The 20,237-nt window shown below is 39.3% G+C and overlaps 1 protein-coding gene and 1 pseudogene across 1 annotated transcript; both read right to left on the bottom strand.

Annotated features, from left to right (window-relative positions):
- Nucleotides 1-4,170: 4,170 nt before the first annotated feature.
- LOC144714679 (nuclear/nucleolar GTPase 2 pseudogene) lies at nt 4,171-5,717 on the bottom strand (annotated as a pseudogene).
- A 7,809-nt stretch (nt 5,718-13,526) lies between these two features.
- On the bottom strand, nt 13,527-19,407 carry LOC144703111 (nucleobase-ascorbate transporter 6-like). Its single transcript, XM_078575211.1, has 14 exons — nt 19,106-19,407; nt 18,042-18,139; nt 17,768-17,944; nt 17,572-17,672; nt 17,432-17,507; nt 17,267-17,326; nt 16,948-17,126; nt 16,770-16,866; nt 16,598-16,684; nt 16,462-16,520; nt 16,291-16,382; nt 16,129-16,206; nt 14,755-14,915; nt 13,527-13,892 (listed from the first exon to the last, which is right to left on the bottom strand). Exons 1-14 carry the CDS (start codon nt 19,215-19,217, stop codon nt 13,674-13,676), a joined length of 1,596 nt encoding a protein of 531 aa, XP_078431337.1. The 5' UTR covers nt 19,218-19,407; the 3' UTR covers nt 13,527-13,673.
- Nucleotides 19,408-20,237: the final 830 nt, after the last annotated feature.

The raw sequence follows: 20,237 nt of genomic DNA, 5'->3' as shown, positions 1-20,237 counted from the left end.
CAATAAAAATATGTGGGTATCATGGTTGAAGTAAAAACTCGATGTATTTGATGCTTAAAATAAATCTAATAACGTACATGAAGCTCATAAGAACCTGAAAATCAAATATCATGGGAGTGATAGAGGAGGCGACTTAATATAGAATGAATTCATGAGGTAATGTCATGAGCATAACCTAGTATAACTTACAACAACATAATGACCACAAGAAAAAAGTAGCTAACGGTAACAAAAACAAAAAAATATGTTACCTGTAATCCAATCTCACCTTCCACATCTCGCTCAATTCATCGATATAATAAATTCATATAGTGCAGATGTCAGGTTTATAATGAAGTCCATGAATAGATGCAATGACTAAGTGAAATATTAGAAATATCACTATTGTTTTAATGTGTTTTCTAAATATTATTATTCCAAGGATACTCAAGAAGGATATTGAAATATCTGGATATCATTGAATTATCTAATCTCACTCATATGATAAGTATATTTGATTGCATTGTCATTCTTATGGAGACAATAAGGAGATATAGTGGGTGATCTTTAGGGGAATAATTCTCAGAATTGAAAAAAAAAAGTTAATGAAGGTAACTGAGTCGTCAACGTGGGAATTTTTATCCTTGATATAGGAGCAGACAATTCAAAGAAGACAATGTGATGAATTAATTGGCCAGTGTGGTGTAATATTAGAGAAGAGTTCCCCAATGATTTTCACATGCATCAGTACTGAGTGGGATGGATAATTAGGGTTTTATAATTGACCATACCCTGAGTCATATTAAGAGAATAAAAAAGTGAAGGTTTATACATTCACAATAATTGATGATAGTTAAGTTTTATGAGAGAGTTGATATACTCCTTGGTACTTTAGTATCAATGGTGGTTTAACCCATGGTCTGATAACTCAATCTGCTGATTAGGTTAAATTGATCCTTGATTAATTAATATGTAAGTTAATATAATTAATTAACAAGTTCAGACAATAAAGGTTACTAGACAGTTAGAGTTAATAACTGGATTTATACATAGCCCATGAAGCTCACATGCAAGTGGTCCGTTAAATGTCAAAACATATTCTTAAATTTTACGGACTTAATGAAAAATCATCATTAAGTATAACATAAGAAAGCCCTGAATAAAATTCACAAAGAAAAGAGTTCTTTAGGTTCCATTATTATTCTCCCTCTTCGCCATGGACACCCTCCCCACTTAATGCACTCAGAATCAAGATGATAGAAATCAATACCAGGGATCATCAAGATGGAGGAGATTTTTCATGTGATATATTATGTGGATATGTGTAGAGGTTAGAGACTTGAGCAGATGAACATGACTCACTTTATTCATGCAAAGGTGATTCATCATCACTTTTAATTATTTTGAATGTTTGATACAATTTTGTTTCATCTTCCACTATGACCCATAACCCAACAGTAGAAACAAGAAGGAACAAGATAATTATGTCCGTGGGTGAGAAGCATAAAGAAGGAGAATAATTTATTGAAGTAGCACTAGGAGAAGATGAAGTACATCCACTTATCTACTGAATTGTGCTCTTTCTAAGAGTCTTGATGTAAGACCCCCTTTGTTTGGATTACATCAATTCCCACGTACAAATTGTGTATGCCCAGATATGTCATTTAAAAAATATTGTCACTCTCTTTCTTGAACCTCCTGGCGTGGCTTCGACTCATCTCGCTCAAAAATTAAGACGTCCATGTTCTCTCCCACTGGAAAATTATTGTCTTCAATAATTCATATATAAACTACATTTTTTAGTGAGATACCTTGAAAATCAAGAGAGCTTAGGCAATTTTCAAGCTTGATGTTGCAATCAGAAAGAGCATGCTTCAAACTGTAAAATGCCTTGTCGAAGGTGAGGTGTTAAAGCATCATCTCACCTTATGCATAATGAGAATGCTTGTCAGATTCCAAGAACCTCTATTTGAGGAATGAATCAGAGACATCATGACACACATTATGGCAAGAAAGGTGAGAGGACCACCATTATCCTCTATTTCCATCACCCTTTACATAAACCACACCAACCTCACTTGCCCTTATAAATATGAATAAATCATCACTCTTAAATTTTATGGGATTTTATTTTCCTATTCCCAAGTCTTCTGACACTCCTATTGATTCTCTCATCTTATATTGAAACATGGTACCAGAGCATGAAGATAGTAGAAGCTTATACCAAACTCATTGTAGTACCTATGGTGGTATCCACTCTGTGCAATTCTACTCCTCAGCAGATAAGTCAATCATCAACTATTGTGACAATGCCTTTAATATTTATAGTCTTAATAGGATAAAATATCTTTGCTATAAGAACCAATTAATGGTCATAACTAAAGCACAAGGCTTGGGCTAACATCTCATGCATCCTTGTCCACATAAGGAACTTGATCAGAGAGATGAAACTAATGTGTGGAAGAAAAGTGATCAGAATGATGGATATTATGATTCAAGCTAATCATAAAACCATATTTTAGTTAAGTTCATGGAAATTAATATTCATTTATATTTATACCGATGTGATGTTTATAATGAAGTCAATAAATACTTACAATGACCTAGTGAGTTATGATGAGATAATATACAATAATCACTAGTCTGTATACATATATTCTGAATCTTCCTATTCAATGGATAGTAGAGATGTACGTTGAATTATCATGATTGACTTGCACTGTCTGATTCTACTTATACAATAAGTATGGATGATAATGTGGATGTTAGTGTGTCACTAAGAACAGACAGTGAGTGCTCATTAGAGAAAGTGGTTGCTGAGTTGATACATTTGAATCCTTCACTGTCATCATAGGTAAAATTCAATCATGTTGATTTCATGTTACTGTTGTAAGTGATAAGTTGACTTGTGGTGCTAAAGACATCTCATTGATGGATGACTATGTTTTGACTACAACTTATGGGTCTCTAATCATGAGATTCAAATAAGTCTTATCTCATATATATTAAGAAGTACAAGAGGTGATTGAGTGGTCAAGATACGATCATTAGCCCTCAGTATAAAAGGAGATAGACACAAGGAAAAAGATTAATCCAAATCCTTGGATAGGGTAATGAGGATATTGGAGAAGATATTCTCTAGTGATCTCAGTTACACATGAGTACCTATTGGATGACATATTAATGTTTGATAATTGACCATACCCTAATCGTTTGGGAGTCTCACGTGGGCAAAAGATTATGCATATATGATAACCAATTATGGTAAAGGTTAATTTGGAGAGTTAATATGATAATTTGTATCTTCAAAAGCACAAAGTGTATCTTGGCACCGTGTGGCTGGAAACATAACATATAGATTGGGTTAAATTGATTTTTAGTTAATTAATCAACATGTTGATATAGTTAATTACAATTTTGGATAATAATTGCTATTAGCGAGAATGATACATGGGCCTAGAGGGTCATAGACATACGATTAAAAGGGCATTGGTGGATATACTTTCTTTAAGGAACTTAATTTTAAGAAAAAATTAAGTAAAAAATAAATATGGAAGGGACACCCATTTTAGGCACCATGGCTAGCCAGAGATGGCTGCCCCCCTTACTTCCTTTTATTTCTAGGTCAACCAAAAAGAGAATCTTTATGGTGAGAAGATCAATAAGGTCTTACAGAAAAGTTAGAGACACAGAAATGGAGATCTAAAGCCCCTTGATCACATACATATTACTCGAGGTTGAACATGTTAATGGCTTCAGAACACTCTGTAGGGATCAAGTCAAGGTTAGAAAAAGTTCCCCGCCAGATATCAAAAGTGTTACTAGCTTTAGATATCAATTTAGGTTGATTTCAGCTTTTGCATCTTGGAAGAGTGTTTTACAACCCTCACTTCATAGTCCATAACCAAACATAGAAAGCACTCTCTGTCATCATTACATTCACTTCAATTGATATTCTCTCAAATGCTTGTAAAATACTTTCCATGAGCTCTACTAAGCCTCTGAAGCTCGCATTATGGAACTAACCTTAAATTTTCATTCTATCAAGTAATGTAATCAAACTCTAGATTACTATATAAAGGTGTTTCAAGAACTCTTAAGAGATCTCCCCACTTCTGGAAAATACATACTTTTAAAAAAAAAAATTATGCAAAGAAAACACAGTATTGTTCGACTCATTAAAACCCTTCAAAACACAAAAAACCCAACTAAAAAATTGCTAAAAATCTGCTCTTCCAGATTTACAGATAACCGAGCAGGTGGGTTTTATCCACTACTAAATTTCGGAATTCTCCTCTTCATCTTCTTGCCTGCTGATGTCATGGCCGAAGAAACCCTTGTTATCTGGGACGTTCATGGCGTGCTGGGCAGAGATGATACCGGCGATGGCTCTCATAGCGGCCGACGTCTGGTCGGCGTTGACCGAAGGGTCATCTGCCACGAAGGATTCTTATGAATCTTTTTCGGGCTCCACGTCACCTCGCATTATGGTTCTGCCAATCATGGAGAACCATCTTGGCTGCCGTGGTCAGATCTGGTTCTCCTTCCTTCAGGAGTTTCCCAGATGCCTTGCACAGCTGCACGAGGAAGTCGTTATCGTCGGTTCATTCCTGTATCTTGTACGCCCTTTGCAGGTGCTCTTTTTTCACGCGTCTCAAGACTTCCCCTATATTCTCGGCAGCATCATCCAAGTTGGTGACGCGTGCAACTCCCTTGAGAACGATATCAGTCGCAGAATCACTGTTCTGATAGACCACTCCGGGGCAATCTATCAAAAATATCCGTTTAGTAAGTGTGATGTATTGCCACGCCTTAGTCTCTCCTGGAATGGGGGCGACCTTGCAGACACTCTTTGTACGCAAAGTGTTGATTACTGAAGATTTCCCAACATTAGGATACCCCACAAACCCCACAGATATGGCTTGCTTATCATTCTTCAACCGCGCAAACTGTCTAAGAACTGAGAGGAGAGAACCCTTTCCGAACGATTTATTGATGCTAGCGTGGAATGCCAGCGTAGGGAACTCCTTCGAGAGTGTACGCAACCAACCCTTTGTAACCCACGCAGGAACCAAATCACACTTATTCAACAAAAAAACCATGTGCTTGTGCCTGTAGTGCTCTTTTAAATGTTTCTCTAAATGAAAGCAGCGATTTCTCTTTTAAAGGTCTCTGAGTCCGTCTTCCTCATTTGCATCACCAGATTTCTCAGCAACTTTTTCTTCATATGTATCTTGGGAACCATCGGCCTTCTTGATAAGATACTCGTAGTCTGTCGCCAAAAGCCTTGGGCGTTTTCGTTTACTCTTCGGACCAAATGCATCTCGAAATGGCTCTGTATCCAGAAGATGAGCTCTGGCTTGCTTCTGATGATCGTTTAAAAGCGACAACGGAAGTTTCCTCTCCTTCAAGATAACATTGTAGTTACTAGAGAGTCGAGTCTGAAGCTCCTCCCTGAAGAACTCAAGCTCCTTCTGATTCACAAATCTCGTATTTCCAAACCAGCGACGGTCAGGCTCTATCCGGGTCGAAGGGAGCTCCTTCGACTGGAGATCATGTTTCAAAATCTTCCTCTTGCGATCGCGTTTTGGCCTGATATTGTACATTTTGAGGCGTCGAACAGTCGCCGCGGAGCGCGCTTCTCCATTTCCTGACCCTTTGCTGTTGCTGCGATTGACGTCTAGGGAGTGCTTAGGCTTGCCGGAAACCTTGGAGCCCCTTTCCTTCTTCTTGACCATCTCCAATCCGTAAAAGAATACATACTTGAGGTTAAATGTGTTTTTCTTAAAGGTCTGGACTTGAATTTTGATATTTTTTTCCACAAGGGTCATAACTCAAAACAAAAATGTCTCCTTTCAATGATCTGAATGTAGGTATCATGCCTAGAGTTCTTTTGGATGACTTTGGTAGTGAGGATGAAACACTAAAACCTCCAGGTATACCTTCATTTCACAATCATGTTCATTTATTAGAATCTAACCAGTCTCAACAAAATATATTTAATGAGCATGGTGATTGCTTTGGAGATTTTGGAAAAGGAGGTAGCGGTAAACGTTTCATAGCTCATTGTCAACTTTGTCTCAAGCAAGGATACATGGCACCAGAATGCAAGTGTAGTACTAACTTTGTGCAACCTTTTTTGGGATCAATCCTATTTTCTATTTTAGGACAACCACCACTACAAGCCTACACTTTGGTTTCTGGGGATCCTATGTTTTGACCACCAAGATAGGCCCTACCACATAAAATCATTCGCACAACAATGTTATGTCCCACTTGCTTATATTTTGGACCTCGGTTGACATGATCCAATCTCAAATCAGAAACCAGATCTGAAAAACCAAAAAATCACCTTTCCAAGGATCAAATATGTCATTTATTGGTTTCCTGACTATGTTCAAACATTTCATACGTCTGGCCTTTAGATGTATTCACAAGATCTTCAAGAGTGCTGGATCATGTCTTCTTTCCCTCAATCTCTACTTTTGGAAATATGATCTCATTGGGAGCAACAATAAAAGAAGAGGAAAATAAGATAGGGGCATTCAAATTGACACGATGTGTATTAAATGAGGGTTACCCCTTTTATTTATAATGTTTTGGAAATTTTCAAAAAAATTGCTTGGAAAATGTCATGACATCTTGATAAGCCTAAAAATGCACGTAAATATGTCGTTGATTTGGCATTTAGACTTAAACAATAAAATTTATAATTTCCCTTAATCACCAAATATAGAATATAGAGCAAGCAAGGAGTCGAACCACAGGGAGGCAACAAATAAGAATTTTTATCCAATTTCAATGAATTAATTCAAAGATGAATAAATTTTGCAATTAATAAATTTAAATTATGCTTAATAATGTTTTTAATTAATCAAAATCAAGTAAGACTTAATTTTGATTTTAAATATTTCGGTCAGAAAGCTCAAGATAGGAATATTTAAATTTTAAGATCAGATTAATTCAGATTATTAATTTCCCCATTATTATAAAATTTTAAGACATTTTTTATGAATTAAAATTGGGAATTAAATAATCAGGAAAGGGATTTTTAAATTGGACTTCAAGATGGATGAATTTTCGAATCAGATTTTATTTTTAGGTTTTTTATATATTTAACTAAATTTATAAAAAATAAAAATCTAAATCTAGAGAGAGAAACTAGACAAATTAACCTAGAGAGAGAAAGTGAAGAATTTGGGGAAAAGATGAAATCCAACCCTAAATTAAAAATCTAATGAAGCATAAATGTTCTAAATTGATGTAGAATTAAGGATAAAAAATCAGATCTTGAATCAGAATCAAAATGCAGTGCTAATTTCATTCAAAACCAACTTCTAGGGCATGTACATTTTGCCCATGCCTTGGCGTTTTAGAATCGTTCAAGAAGAAGATTGAAATACAAATCAGAAACTGTCTACTTCCAAAACATCCTGTGTGTCCTTCCTGGCCAAATCCTTAGAGAGAGCTTCAAAAAGTGCTTTTCTCCCATTTCCAGACCTCTATTTAAAGATCCAACCGTCTGGATTGTAGAGGGAGAAAAGACAAACCTACCCTCAAAATTTCTGCCCAATCGGACTTCTAGATCTCAAGATATCAAGGTTTTAGTGAGGATTAGTCTAGGCCATTGGATCATCTTGTTATATTTTTAAGAAATCAATTTTCTGATTGGCTGACGCATTCTTTCTCGTTTTCCGCCTTATCGGATCACGTGTCAACACATCGTTGTCCGCGTCGGTGGCCCACAATGATTGGAGAATGATTAGCCTCTTTGAATGGCAATAAAGAAGCCACGTCGCCCTGTGTATATAAAAAAAGAAAAAAAACAAAGCCAGCCACAATATTTGACCACGTGCCTCGTCAGCGCCTGCAAAAAATAATAAAAAATATATTTGCACGTGCATGTCAGTTGACGCGTGCATTGATGCACGCGGCAACTCAACGCCGCATGCACGATGCTTAAATGCACGTGCATGTCGGTTGACGCGTGCATTAATGCATGCGGCAACTCGACGCCGCATGCACGTTGCTTAAATGCACGTGCATGTCGGTGGCCGTATTTTTTTAAAAAAAATCAATCTCTCTCTCTCTCTCTTATTATTTAATAATAATTATCCACTCATTCGCCTGAATTTCGGGCGAATGACGTGGATGCCCTTTTATATATACATTAATACATTATAAAATGCCAAATAAATTACATATGTATTATTTAAATATATAAAAATCATTTCTTTGCTATATAATGGTCAAAAAATTATATAAAAATAGGGAAAAATTCCATAAAAAATAGGAAAACCCTTACCAACCTTTAGCCAAGTATTTAAAGCCCTGAAAAAAATATTTCTTCACTTAAATGAGGTTAAATTCCATGTAAAAAATGATAAAAAATCAGAATTAATCATGTAAAATGAAAGTGTAAGTGATTTATCTTTATTTTAATATGATAACAAGCAAATATAGTCATTAAAACACATAAATATAATGTAAAATTGATTAATTAATCATGTTAATTTGCAAGTTATCACATCCCTCGTCTCTATTTTAAAGTATATTCACCAACGTCCATAAATCTTATGCATATGACGCTCTATGCATGTGTATGAGTCAAGTTTAAAATTTTAATGGCCTAATAACCTCTATCAGTCTAACCTTATTAATTATATTATCATATATAGATCACTTAATCAAGGATCAATTTAACTTAATAGATTGGTTAATTCATCAATCTGTGGGTTACCAAGCTACCCCTCATGCATTGGAAGATACAGATGAGTATCTCAATTCACTCATGGAATATTTACCATCATTGATTACCATATACATACAAGCCTTCATCTATAGGAGACTCCCAAATGACTTAAAGCGTGTTTAAGAGTCAAACCCTAATCATTCATTCTATAGAGTAGTGATGCATATCAAAATCATCAAAGTGCACATTCTCTAATATTTCCACTGCCCTAGCTATGGGTTTAACTACATCATCTTCTTTGAGATAATATCCTTTAATACTAAGAGTGTGCTACCCCATCTTGACCAAAAATTGTTTTCATGAAATCTTTTGTTGCATCTGAGCTTAAAAGGTTTTCAACCCCCAAAACAGGGACTTGTGGGTCATAATCAAAACACAATCGTCCATCCACAAGGCATCTTTGGTGTCCCATATCTAAGGACCACTTACACATTTGTGACCATTTAGGATGAACTCAGCAATTTTTTCCCAAAGCATCCATGATTTGTCCATATTGTCTCCATACTAATGACTACGGGATGGGCCATTCTTGTCATATGAGTGGAACTCGATAGTGATATTCTATCTGGATATTTAACTTTTTTCTCGAGTATCCTTTAAATAGGAATGTTCAAATCACACATGAAAAGACGAATGATCATTAAAGTATGGCCTCATCACAGTTCACTTAGTCATTGCATGTATTTGTAGACTTCAATTATAAGCACCAGATGCGCATTATTATGAATATATTATTTAATTGAATATGGAATGATATTGAGATAAAATGATTTAGGAAAATAGAGATCAAGATGGATAGACAGAAATAGAGCGAGATGCAAAGATAGAGATGATGGAAATATATGTGGACGACAAGCCAATCACACATTACACATCTCGTTCGATGTTCATTGGTAGGATATATTCGTTATAGTGTATGTGTGATGCTTATAATGAAGTCCATGAATACATGATCAGACTTAGTGAATTATGATGAGATCGTAATACGGAGAGCACTAATCTTTAAACATGTATTCTAAGCATTCTTATTCGAAGGATACGCGAGAAGGACATCAAAGTATCCGGATGGAATAACACTATCTAACCTCACTCATATGATGAGTATGACCGGTCCCGTAGCCATTAGTGTGGAGACACTAAGGATAGATAGTGGGTGCTCTTTAGTGGAAAGAGTTCACTGAATTGATCCGTACGAATCCCTGAATGATATTATACCAAACTGTTAATCAGGTTGATTCACATCACAGTTGTACAAGTGGTCCTTAGATCTGAGACACCAAAGACATTTTGTGGACGGATGGTTGTACTTTGGCTATGGCCAACGAGTCTCTAATCATGGGATTTTAAAGGGTCTTAGTTTGGGTACATCAAGAAGTTCACGAAGATGATTGAGTGGTTAAGATGGGATTGTCCACCCTCGGTATAAGAGGTGACAGTTCAAGGAAGATGATGCAATGAAGTCCTTGGCCAAGGTAGTGAAATATCGGAGAAGAGTTATCCAATGATTTCGGAATGCATCGGTACTAACTCGGATGATAGATTAGGGTTTGACAGTAAACCATACCCTAAGTCATCCAAGGAGCGTCAAGGGGATGAGGGAATATACATACACGGTTAGCGATGACGAACAAGTTCCATGAGTGAGTCGATACACACTCCTTTGTATCTTCTAGGGTCCGAGGTGTAGCTTGGCACCCCACGTGTCGGAGTCTCGACCTATCGATTGGGTTTAATCGATCCAACATTAATTAATCTATATGATGATATAGTTAATTAATTTGGAAGGCCAGTAAAGGTTATTGGGCCGCTGGAGTCGTTAACTAGACTGATACATGGGCCTAGAGGTTCACACGCAAATGGTCTTTTGGACGTCAGAAGATATACTTAAGTTTTGGGGAGTTTTATGAATAATACCCACTTAGTATAAATAGGGGAAGTCCCTGAACGAAATTCACCCAGACCAGATGTGATCGGGACGGATACGTCACATGCAAATAATCCCCTTTCCCCTTCTTCTCCCATCTCCCAACACCCCCTCCCCCTCCTCGATGTGATCGGAACGACGTAACGACACCGACGGAGAAAGAACGGGGCTCGTCAATGAGAAGGAGGAGATCCGACGTGCCGAGGACCGCGTGGATACGTCTAGAGGCTACAAACGTGAGCAGCTCGACTCGGGTCACTTCGGGATCTAAGAAATCAGGGATGCGATCTGTGGAAAGATACTCGTTTAAATGTTCTTGTTGATGTCGTTTCGATTCGTTCAAGTCTTTCGCTGCGAATTATTTTGATTTATTCATCCATGTCAAGGCCTCCATAACCCAACAAGAGATACTTAAAGGATTAAACTGGACTTCAATTATTAGCACCAGAGGTGCATTATTATGAATATATTGTTTAACTGAATATGGAATGATATGTGGAATGTGTGATTGACTTGAAGTTTAAATAAAAAGGATCTGAATGCCTCTTCACTAGAGATGGCTCAGATTTTTTCATAAGTTTTTATGTATCTTCATCAGTCTTCTCTCAACCTGCTGCACTTTCATTATAAAATATTTTACAAGCACCTAATATTTCATGAAACCTAATTTCCATTCAGAATCTCACTTCATATTAGAATCTCTATGTGAATTTGTATTCTACCTTTATTTTTAAAAGGATAGAGTGATGGGGGAGCTCCATCTTGAGGGATCGATCCTTGACGAATTCATTGTATTGAACCTACGTGAGCTAGTATTGTTTTTTGGAGAATGACTGGTTGACCTTTGGCATCCATATTAGGACACACATTTTTTGTGCCCTCATACAAATAATTATGCATTTTGGACATCTTCTTACTCAAACTTAAAAAACTTTTGTGTTCCCTATTTATTATCTGGCTAAAATACACACATTTCAGTTTAATCTCATCAATTACTATTCAGTTAAACTATGTAATGTTTCAGTATGAATTATGGGGACCATATCCAGTGAAGTAATATCTTATTTTTATATAATTTTACTTTTTTTGATGAATTTGTGAGGTACGCATTGTTGTGCCTACTCAAAGCTAAGAGTTAGGTTTTAACTATCTTCCTACAAGTTCAGTAGTTGATTGAATGATAATTTTAATAGTTGCTTCGCATTGAATTTGACACTTACTCTATTCTCCTAAAGAAAATTCTAAATATTATTGTATAAATCAGACTCATTGAAAGACATAAATTAACCCTAAATTCTGGTTTTTCATTGGGTCCAGACGGGTTTTCAACCAAAAGTTTTACATTTAATCGATTAGGCTAGACTTGTTCCTCATGGCATGAGTCAAGCTCCATGTATCTACTTAAATGAAACTTTTAGTTTGGTCTTGAAGATGATCACTATCATACTTCTCCTATTTATTTCTATTTCTAATGACTAGAAGATTTAACAACTAGACATCTCAAATGCCTCACTTCATGGTCATCTTAATGAGATAATTTATATGTGCCAACCGTTCGACTTTGAATATCTCAAATTTCCAAGCATGTTTTTTTCTAAAACAATATATGCAAGGATGTAAACAGGTTTAGATATTAAAGCATCAAATCATGTTGGGCTCAGTTCAACTACTTGTCACAGACAAACGAGGGATCGGACCCTCTGTTATCAGAGGTGTGTGGATACACTGGAATGGTGTTTTTCTTTGGGTAAATGATGATCAGCTGGAGTTCAAAAAAACCAAAGAGTCCTTGCACAATAATATTTCCAGGCAGTATATGTTTCTCTCATAAATGTAGCCTGTCAATTGATATGGTTAGTTAGACTCATCAGTAAGTTCAAGGAAGATTCTTTCAAGACTCTGAAAATCCTGGTCTACAATAAGTCAGCCATTCCCTTGAGTAGGAAAACCCATGCATCATAGTGTACCCTAACACATTTATACAAGGTAGCATTTTATTTAATCATGTTTGGAATAAGCCAAAGTCTGGTATGATTATGTTAGGTCTGAGACCAGCTTGCTGACGTCTTCTCCAAGGAGATGGGAAGACTTCATTTCATTGAGATGCAACATACAACATAGGGATAATCAATATAAAGGAGAAGCAATGCCCTTATTGGGTAGGATGAAGGGGCTAACAAATTTAAAGGAGAAGCAATGCCCTTAGGGATAACGAATGGTCATTGATCTCCTGGTTATAAGATTCCAGTGATGGAGATGATTCTAGAATAAAAAGGAAGGAATCATTTTGTTATTCTCCCCATCTTGGAACAAAAATAACAATCAAGAAATTTGTCTCTGTAAACTGATACTCCAGCCTACTTGAGAAGTAGAGCTGGGGCATTTCTCTCCCTCCCTCTCTCTCTCTCTCTCTCTCCTCTTTTTATGTCTCTCTCCCTCCTCTTTTTTATGTTTCTCTCTCTCCTCTTTTTATGTCTCTCCCTCTCTCCTCTTTTTTATGTCTCTCTTTCTCTTCTCTTTTCTCACTCTCTTCTCTTTTCTCACTCTCTTCTCTCTCACTCTCTCTTTCTATTCTCTTTTCTCACTCTCTTTTCTCTCACACTCTATTTCCATTCTCTTTTCTCTCTTTTTCTCTTCTCTTTTCTTCTCTGCCTCTTTTTTTTCTTCTCTTCTCTCCCTCTCCTCTTCTTTCTCGCTCCTTTTCTCTCCTCAGATTTTCTATCTTCTCTTCTACTCTCCTACTTCTCTCCCTCTCTCTTCTATTCTCTTCTCTGTTGTCTTCTCCATCTCTTTTCTCTTCTTTCTCCCCCTCTTTATCTTGAAAAAGACATGAAAGACATAAGACACTGCCCCACGAAAGACGCGAGTCAGTAGAGAACCACGACCAGCCCAATCTCAACCCAACAACTACCAAAATGTACAGTAGAACTAAGATTCTCATGAGTAAACATATAGAAAGAGAGAGGTAGAGAGAAAGAGAGAGATGGAGAGGGACGGCGATTGCAACTCGTTGCGGGGTCAGACGGAGGGGAAGAACTTGTTAAGATTGAAGGGCAAGGCGTAGAACTCTTCGCTGCGGGTGTCCGCCCTGAAAGACCGAAACTTGTCCCACCAGTGATAGCCGCGATCCTTCCTCGCCGCGTTATCGTGCCGCTGCAGCGTGTTGTCCAGGAGATACGCCACCGTCCCCGCCACGAATGCCTCCGACGAGAATATCACGTTCAGGATATCGTTAAACTGCACCCACCGAAACACCATTCTTCAGAATAATTACTATAACCTTCGCAAAATCAGATAAAAAATCAGCCCCTCCTTGCTTTCTCTCCTTTCACGACAAACCCACTTGATTAAAAACACTGAAAACGGTGAAAACCGTTGAATCAAGAAGACCCACTTGAGGAAAAACCTTGAAACGACGAGAGATCTCTCTCTCTCTCTCTCTCTCTCTCTCTCTCTCTCTCTCTCTCTCTCTCTCTCTCTCTCTCTCTCTCTCTCTCTCTCTCTCTCTCTCTCTCTCTCTCTCTCTCTCTCTCTCTCTCTCTCTCTCTCTCAATCCATCTACCTATACCGTCGAACACAACGTGAAAAGCAAAAGAACCCACTTGAGAAAAAACCTTGAAACGGCAAAAAGGAATAGCGTATCCTCTATCTCCCAACCGTTTAACACAAAGTAGAACGCAAAAGAACACTCATGAAAACCTTGAAAACCGCAAAAAAGACCAGAGATTTTTCTCTCCTTCTAGAGTTCTTCAGTCCGACGTTAAACCCAGAAAAAACCCACTAGAGAAAAAACTCTACCGGCAAAAAGGAATAGCGAATCCTCAACTCTTTAACACAATGTTAAAAGCAAAAGAAATGACTCATGAAAAAACCTTGAAAACCGCAAAAAAGACTAGACCTTCTTTTCTCTCTTTCAAGAGTTCTTTTTTCCGACGTTAAAACCCAGAAAAAAACCCACTAGAGAAAAAATTCTCTCTCTCGAGTGTTCAAATTATCGTCGAACAGAAGCAAAAAACGGCTCGAGAAAAGCTCTAGAAAACGGCGAAACGAATAAAAACTCTGTCTAGCAATCTCTTCGTCGATCTCTCGGTCTGATTACCCATCTCGCCCGAGTGTGAACGGGACCGTAGCCGGCGACGGAGGTGTACTCGTTGAAGTACTGCGGCACGGAAAGCCCGAGGAAGACCGAGAAGCCGAGGATGAACTTGGTGCGGAAGCTATTCAGGTTGCACAACTGCAGAAAGCTCAGCCCCGCCACTCCTTTTTTTATTAAAAAAACAAGAAAAAACGAAGATTAGATCGGAACATTAAAGAACCAAGTATTATCACTCAATCACATAAATATTGAGAAAGGGAGAGACAGAAAGATAGATACAGAACTGTATAGAGAGAGATACGGAGAGAGAAAGAGGAAAGGGGAGAGATTGTTGTGTACTTACGGAGCGATGGATATTCGCCCAAAGAATAAGATTGGGAGAGAGATTGATATATAAATGCTTATAAGAAGAGATAAAAAGAGGGTGAGAAAGATGGGAAAGGAGAAATTTATACAAATATAAAGAGACAAATAGATGGGGAGAGGGGGAGAGTAAGGAGAGAAAAAAGATAGGGGTGGGAGGTAGGGAGAGAGGGAGAGATAGAGAGTGAGAGAGATGGGGCGAGAGAGTGATATATAGAGAGAGAGGGAAATTTAGAGAGAGAAATGAGGAGAGAAAGAGATGAGAAGAGAGAGAGGACGCGGAGAGAGATATATATAGAGAGAGAGAGAGAGAGGGAGGGATAGAGAGGGAGATTTAGAGAGAGATATGGGATGAGAAGGGATACAGATATAAAGAGAGAGAGAGAGAGAGAGAGATAGATAGTGAAGTAGAGAGAGGGAGGCACTTAGAGAGAGAAATGGGAGGAGAGATAGAGAGGGAGATTTAGAGAGAGAAATGGGGGAGGGATAGAGGGAGATTTAGAGAGAGAAATGGGAGGAGAGATAGAGGGAGATTTAGAGAGAGAAATGGGAGGAGAGATAGAGAGGGAGATTTAGAGAGAGAAATGGGAGGAGAGATAGAGAGGGAGATTTAGAGAGAGAAATGGGAGGAGAGATAGAGGGAGATTTAGAGAGAGAAATGGGAGGAGAGATAGAGAGGGAGATTTAGAGAGAGAGATAGATGGTGAAGAAGAGAGAGGGAGCGAGTTAGAGAGAGAAATGGGGAGAGAAAAATGAGAGGGAGAGGGAGGGAAATATAGAGAGAGAGAGAGAGAAAAAAAAACGGTGTAGTAGTGAGGGAGGGAGTTAGAGAGAGAAATGGGAGGGAGAGGGAGGGAGATATATATATATATATATAGAGAGAGAGAGAGAGAGAAAAAAAAAAACGGTGAAGTAGAGTGAGGGAGAGGGAGGGAGATATATATATATATAGAGAGAGAGAGAGGCCGATGACACATGTAAATATAGAGCGAGAGAGAGAGAGATGGCTCGCACCCACGTAGGCGAAGAGAAGGCAATAGAGCGCAGCTACAATTGGAGCCGGAATAGAGGCGAAGACGGCACCAAATTTCCCTGCAAATCACACCCATCTCAATCACCCCGCAAAATGAAAACAAGATCACGAATCAAACTCGATCAGCATCCATGAAAACTTACCGAGAATAGAAAAGAAAATCATGAACCCCGCCGAGATCTGCACCACCCTCCTGCTTCCGACACGCGTCACGGCCAAGAGCCCCGCGTTTTCCCTGCACCAAGACGGCGATTAAAACTCGCTAAAAAATTCCTTAAAAAATCAGAAATTTTCCGATTTCGCTGATTCCTTACACAGACACAGAAGATCCGCTGGCCGTCCCGAACAACCCATCAAGCAATATCGCGATACCCTACGAAGCATAATCTCAGAGCATTTATTATGATAGAATTCTACAAACATCATGATCATGATCATCATGACTCTTACCTGCCATCCGATGCCCCTGCTGAGAACAGACGGCGGAAGCGGAGTGGCGCTAGCGTATCTCGAGACAGCGATGAAGGTACCCGACGACTGCAATAAAAAAACCAAAAAATAAATTAAAAAACGGGTTTAGAAGAGGAAAATCACGCGATAAATTTATCATTCTAGCGATCACCTCCACTAAAGCGACGAAGGAGGCGGCCATCATGGCGAATGCTTCGCCGGCGTCGAAGGTAGGAGCTCCCCACTGGAACGGGTACGGAATTCTGATCCTGAAATTTTCATTTTTTAACAAAAAAAACTGATTTTTGTTCCTGAAAATCGATGATGTTCATGGATTCCAAGAAACCCACCACGGGGAGCCGCTGACGAGACCGGACTTGTCAGTGCGGCAGTGGATTTGAGTCTTGGGAGGAGATCCCTTGTAAGCTCCGCCGATGGTGAGGAAGTAAGCGTAGAGCCAAACAACGGCGACCGAGACCAAAACGGCGAATCGTTCGAAGACGTGGTTGTGCAGGACGTGCGGTAAATACTGTGAAAAAAGAAGAAAAAAAAGGAAAAAACAGATGAAAATTAAAACCCACCTTCCGAAAACAGGCTAGATAAAAACCCATATCCTAAAAACACCAGGAAATTCATCACGTCGCAGAAAGTCGGCCTCTTTGAGCGTACCTGAGAAAGAAAGATCAGCAGTAGCAGCTGCGGCAGCCCAATCTCGATGCATTTGGCCACCTGATGGCAATTGAAGATGCCAAAAAATTTTAAAAAAAGGAGAATTCACAAGTCTGCTTAAAATCAAACGATTAATTCTCATCAGAAGAAGAAGAAGAAACTTACACCGGGAAAACCCAGCTCGTAGAGACCCATGCCCACGAGAGTAACCAGTGGGACAGCCGCTAGAGGGCTCAAGTATCTGAAAAGAAGAATCAGTAAAAGTTTCCAGAAAAGTAGAGAAATTTTTTTAAAAAAAAATTTACCTCGCGACGTTCCGCCAAAGCCCGCTGAAGCCGACGATGATCTGCAGAGTGGACGCGACGATCATCGCGCCTTGGGTGGCCCTCATAATCCTCTCAAACTTCTGCAATTAAACAATGGAAATCGATTCCAATTAGATTAATCAGAGCGACAAAACCGCAGGAAGTAAAGATCAAATTTTTATGATTCAAATATGACCTCGCGGGGGTTTGCGATGTTGTTATATCGGCCGGCGAGGATGATGGAGATGGTGGGCAAGACGAAGGTGTAAGATCCGCCAATCACAGCGGGTAATCGGGTTCCGAACGAGGTCTGTAGAAGAGTGTTCAGACCTGCGACGAAGAGCAGAGTTTGCACCACCCTCGCTTTCTCCTCCTAAAAAAGAACGAAATACAGTGAAATTAAGGATTGAAAAGAGAAATTAGGGGCTGATTAAGGTGATTTAGTGGGGAAAGATTAATGGGTTTCTTACGAATCCGCCGCCCATTTGAGGAACCAGAGCGGAGGGGATGATCACGGTCGTGCCCAGCATGACTAGGTAGTGCTGGAAGCCAAGCAGAACCGCCTCAGCTACAAGTCAGAAAGAACACAAGTCAGAAATCTCTCTCTAAATGGATTCAGAACGCTTCAATCGCAAAGATAATAGATGGATAGATAGAGAAAGAGAGAAATCGGATCGGATCATAGATGTCCGGATTGTTTTCTTTTTGTCATGAATGGTTTTGTTTGGAGTAGCAGGTGTTTAAGGGACGCGGTGATGGCATTGAGAGTTGATAAGAAGGTTTTGAAGAGATAAAGGGAGAGAGAAAATGATCAAGATACATGAATTTGATGATCCGGGAATTGCAAGATGGTCAAGTTCGAGGTTCAGAGATGTAAAGAAGAAGAAAGAGAGATAGAAAAAAGGTCGCATTATGAAGCTCAACTTAGAATGAGAAAGAGAGAGATTGAGAGAAGTAGAAAGAGAGATGGAAACATGGTTGAATGGTGAAGCTCAACAAAGAAAGAGACGGAGAGATTGAGAGAAGCAGAAAGAGAGATGGCAGCATTGTTGAATGGCGAAGCTCAACATAGAAAGAGACACAGAGATTGAGAGAAGTAGAAAGAGAGATGGAAGCATGGTTGAATGATTAAGCTCAACATCGAAAGAAGACAGAGAGTAACAGAAGTAGAAAGAGAGATGGAAGCATGGTTGAATGGAGAAGCTCAACATAGAAAGAGACAGAGATTGAGAGAAGCAGAAAGAGGGATGGAATCATGGCTGAATAGCGAAGCTCAACATAGAAAGAGACAGAGGTTGAGAGAAGTAGAAAGAGAGATGGAAGCATGACTGAACGGTGAAGCTCAGTATAGAAAGAGACATAGAGATTGAGAGAAGTAGAAAGAGAGATGGAAGCATGGCTGAATGGTGAAGCTCAACATAGAAAGAGACAGAGATTGAGAGAAGTAGAAAGAGAGATGGAAGCATGGTTGAATGGTGAAGCTCAACATAGAAAGAGAGAGATAGAGAGAGAGAGAGATGGAGTGGGCACTCACGCCATGGAGGAGGGCTGGTAATGCAGTAAGAGACGTTGGGGAGCTGGTCCTTCACCGGGTGGGGCGCCAAGTCGTCCCCTTTCGCTGGCGGCGCCGCTCCTCCTCCAGCCATACTGTCTCTCTCTCTAACACACAAACACACTCACTCTCTCTCTCTAAGATTCTCAGTATTAACAGTCTATATGCCCTAAATCACCGCACTTTTTGTTCTCATTCGCCCCAGAAACCCCGGCCCTCTCCCACCGGAACAAGGCTAAGGACCCCCTCTTTCTCCAAACCCCTCAAACCGGGAAGAGAAACAACGTGCGAAACAACACCCAGAAGGCCATGTACTCTCTCTCTCTCTCTCTCTCTCTCTCTCTCTCTCTCTCTCTCTCTCTCTCTCTCTCTCTCTCTCTCTCTCTCTCTCTCTCTATATATATATATATATATAAGTAATGGCAGGAGAAAAGCTCTCCAACCCCTTCAAATGGGGAAGAGAGAGAATGCAATAAACTCATAAACAACACCAAGTACAAAATGAACTAGATGGGTCTCACTTGACCCATCTCTCTCTCTCTGTAAGTAATGGCAGGACAAGATCTCTCCGAGCCCCTCAAATGGGGAAGAGAGAGAATGCAATAAACTCATAAACAACACCAAGTACAAAATGAACTACATGGGTATCACTTGACCGATCTCTCTCTCTAAGTAAAGGAAGAGAGAGAATGAGATAATGTCCTCAACAACGCCAAGTACACGACGAACTCGATGGGTCTCGCTTGACCCCATCTCTCTCTCTCTAATGGCAGGAGAAGAGCTCTCCAAACCCCTCAAATGGGGTAGAGAGAGAATGCGCAAGTCGAACTACAAACGGGTTTCTCTCTCTCTCTCTAGAGTCTAGACCCATGCGTTTTCTCTGGACTTTTTTTTTCTCAGCCCGTGAATCCCAAGAGAGAGAAAGACTGTAAGGTGTAAGTGATTGCGATGTAGAGAGAGAAAGAGAGAGAGAGAGAGAGAGAGAGAGAGAGAGGTTTCTTGTTCGAGGGCTCTGACCGCCGAGGACGAGGATCTAGCCTTGAGATTGCCCAAGTCAGTCTACAGGGATGAGAGAGAGAGAGAAGAGGATGTAGAGATAGAGAGAGAATTATCT

Source organism: Wolffia australiana, chromosome 1 (genome assembly GCF_029677425.1).
Source record: "Wolffia australiana isolate 7733 chromosome 1, ASM2967742v1".
NCBI lineage: Eukaryota > Viridiplantae > Streptophyta > Magnoliopsida > Alismatales > Araceae > Wolffia > Wolffia australiana.
The sequence above is the reverse complement of the archived record's forward strand: the minus strand, read 5'-3'. Positions and strand labels throughout refer to the sequence as shown.

What these genes read in the sequence shown, in the direction of transcription:
- LOC144703111 (XM_078575211.1), bottom strand. Translation starts at nt 19,217, where the DNA reads ATGGCTGGAGGAGGAGCGGCGCCGCCAGCGAAAGGGGACGACTTGGCG. An exon ending in CTTTGGCGGAACGTCGCGAG is followed by an intron (nt 17,508 to 17,571) that starts GTAAATTTTTTT and finishes TCTTCTTTTCAG; the next exon opens with ATACTTGAGCCCTCTAGCGG. An exon ending in GATTTTCTTTTCTATTCTCG is followed by an intron (nt 16,207 to 16,290) that starts GTAAGTTTTCAT and finishes TGTGATTTGCAG; the next exon opens with GGAAATTTGGTGCCGTCTTC.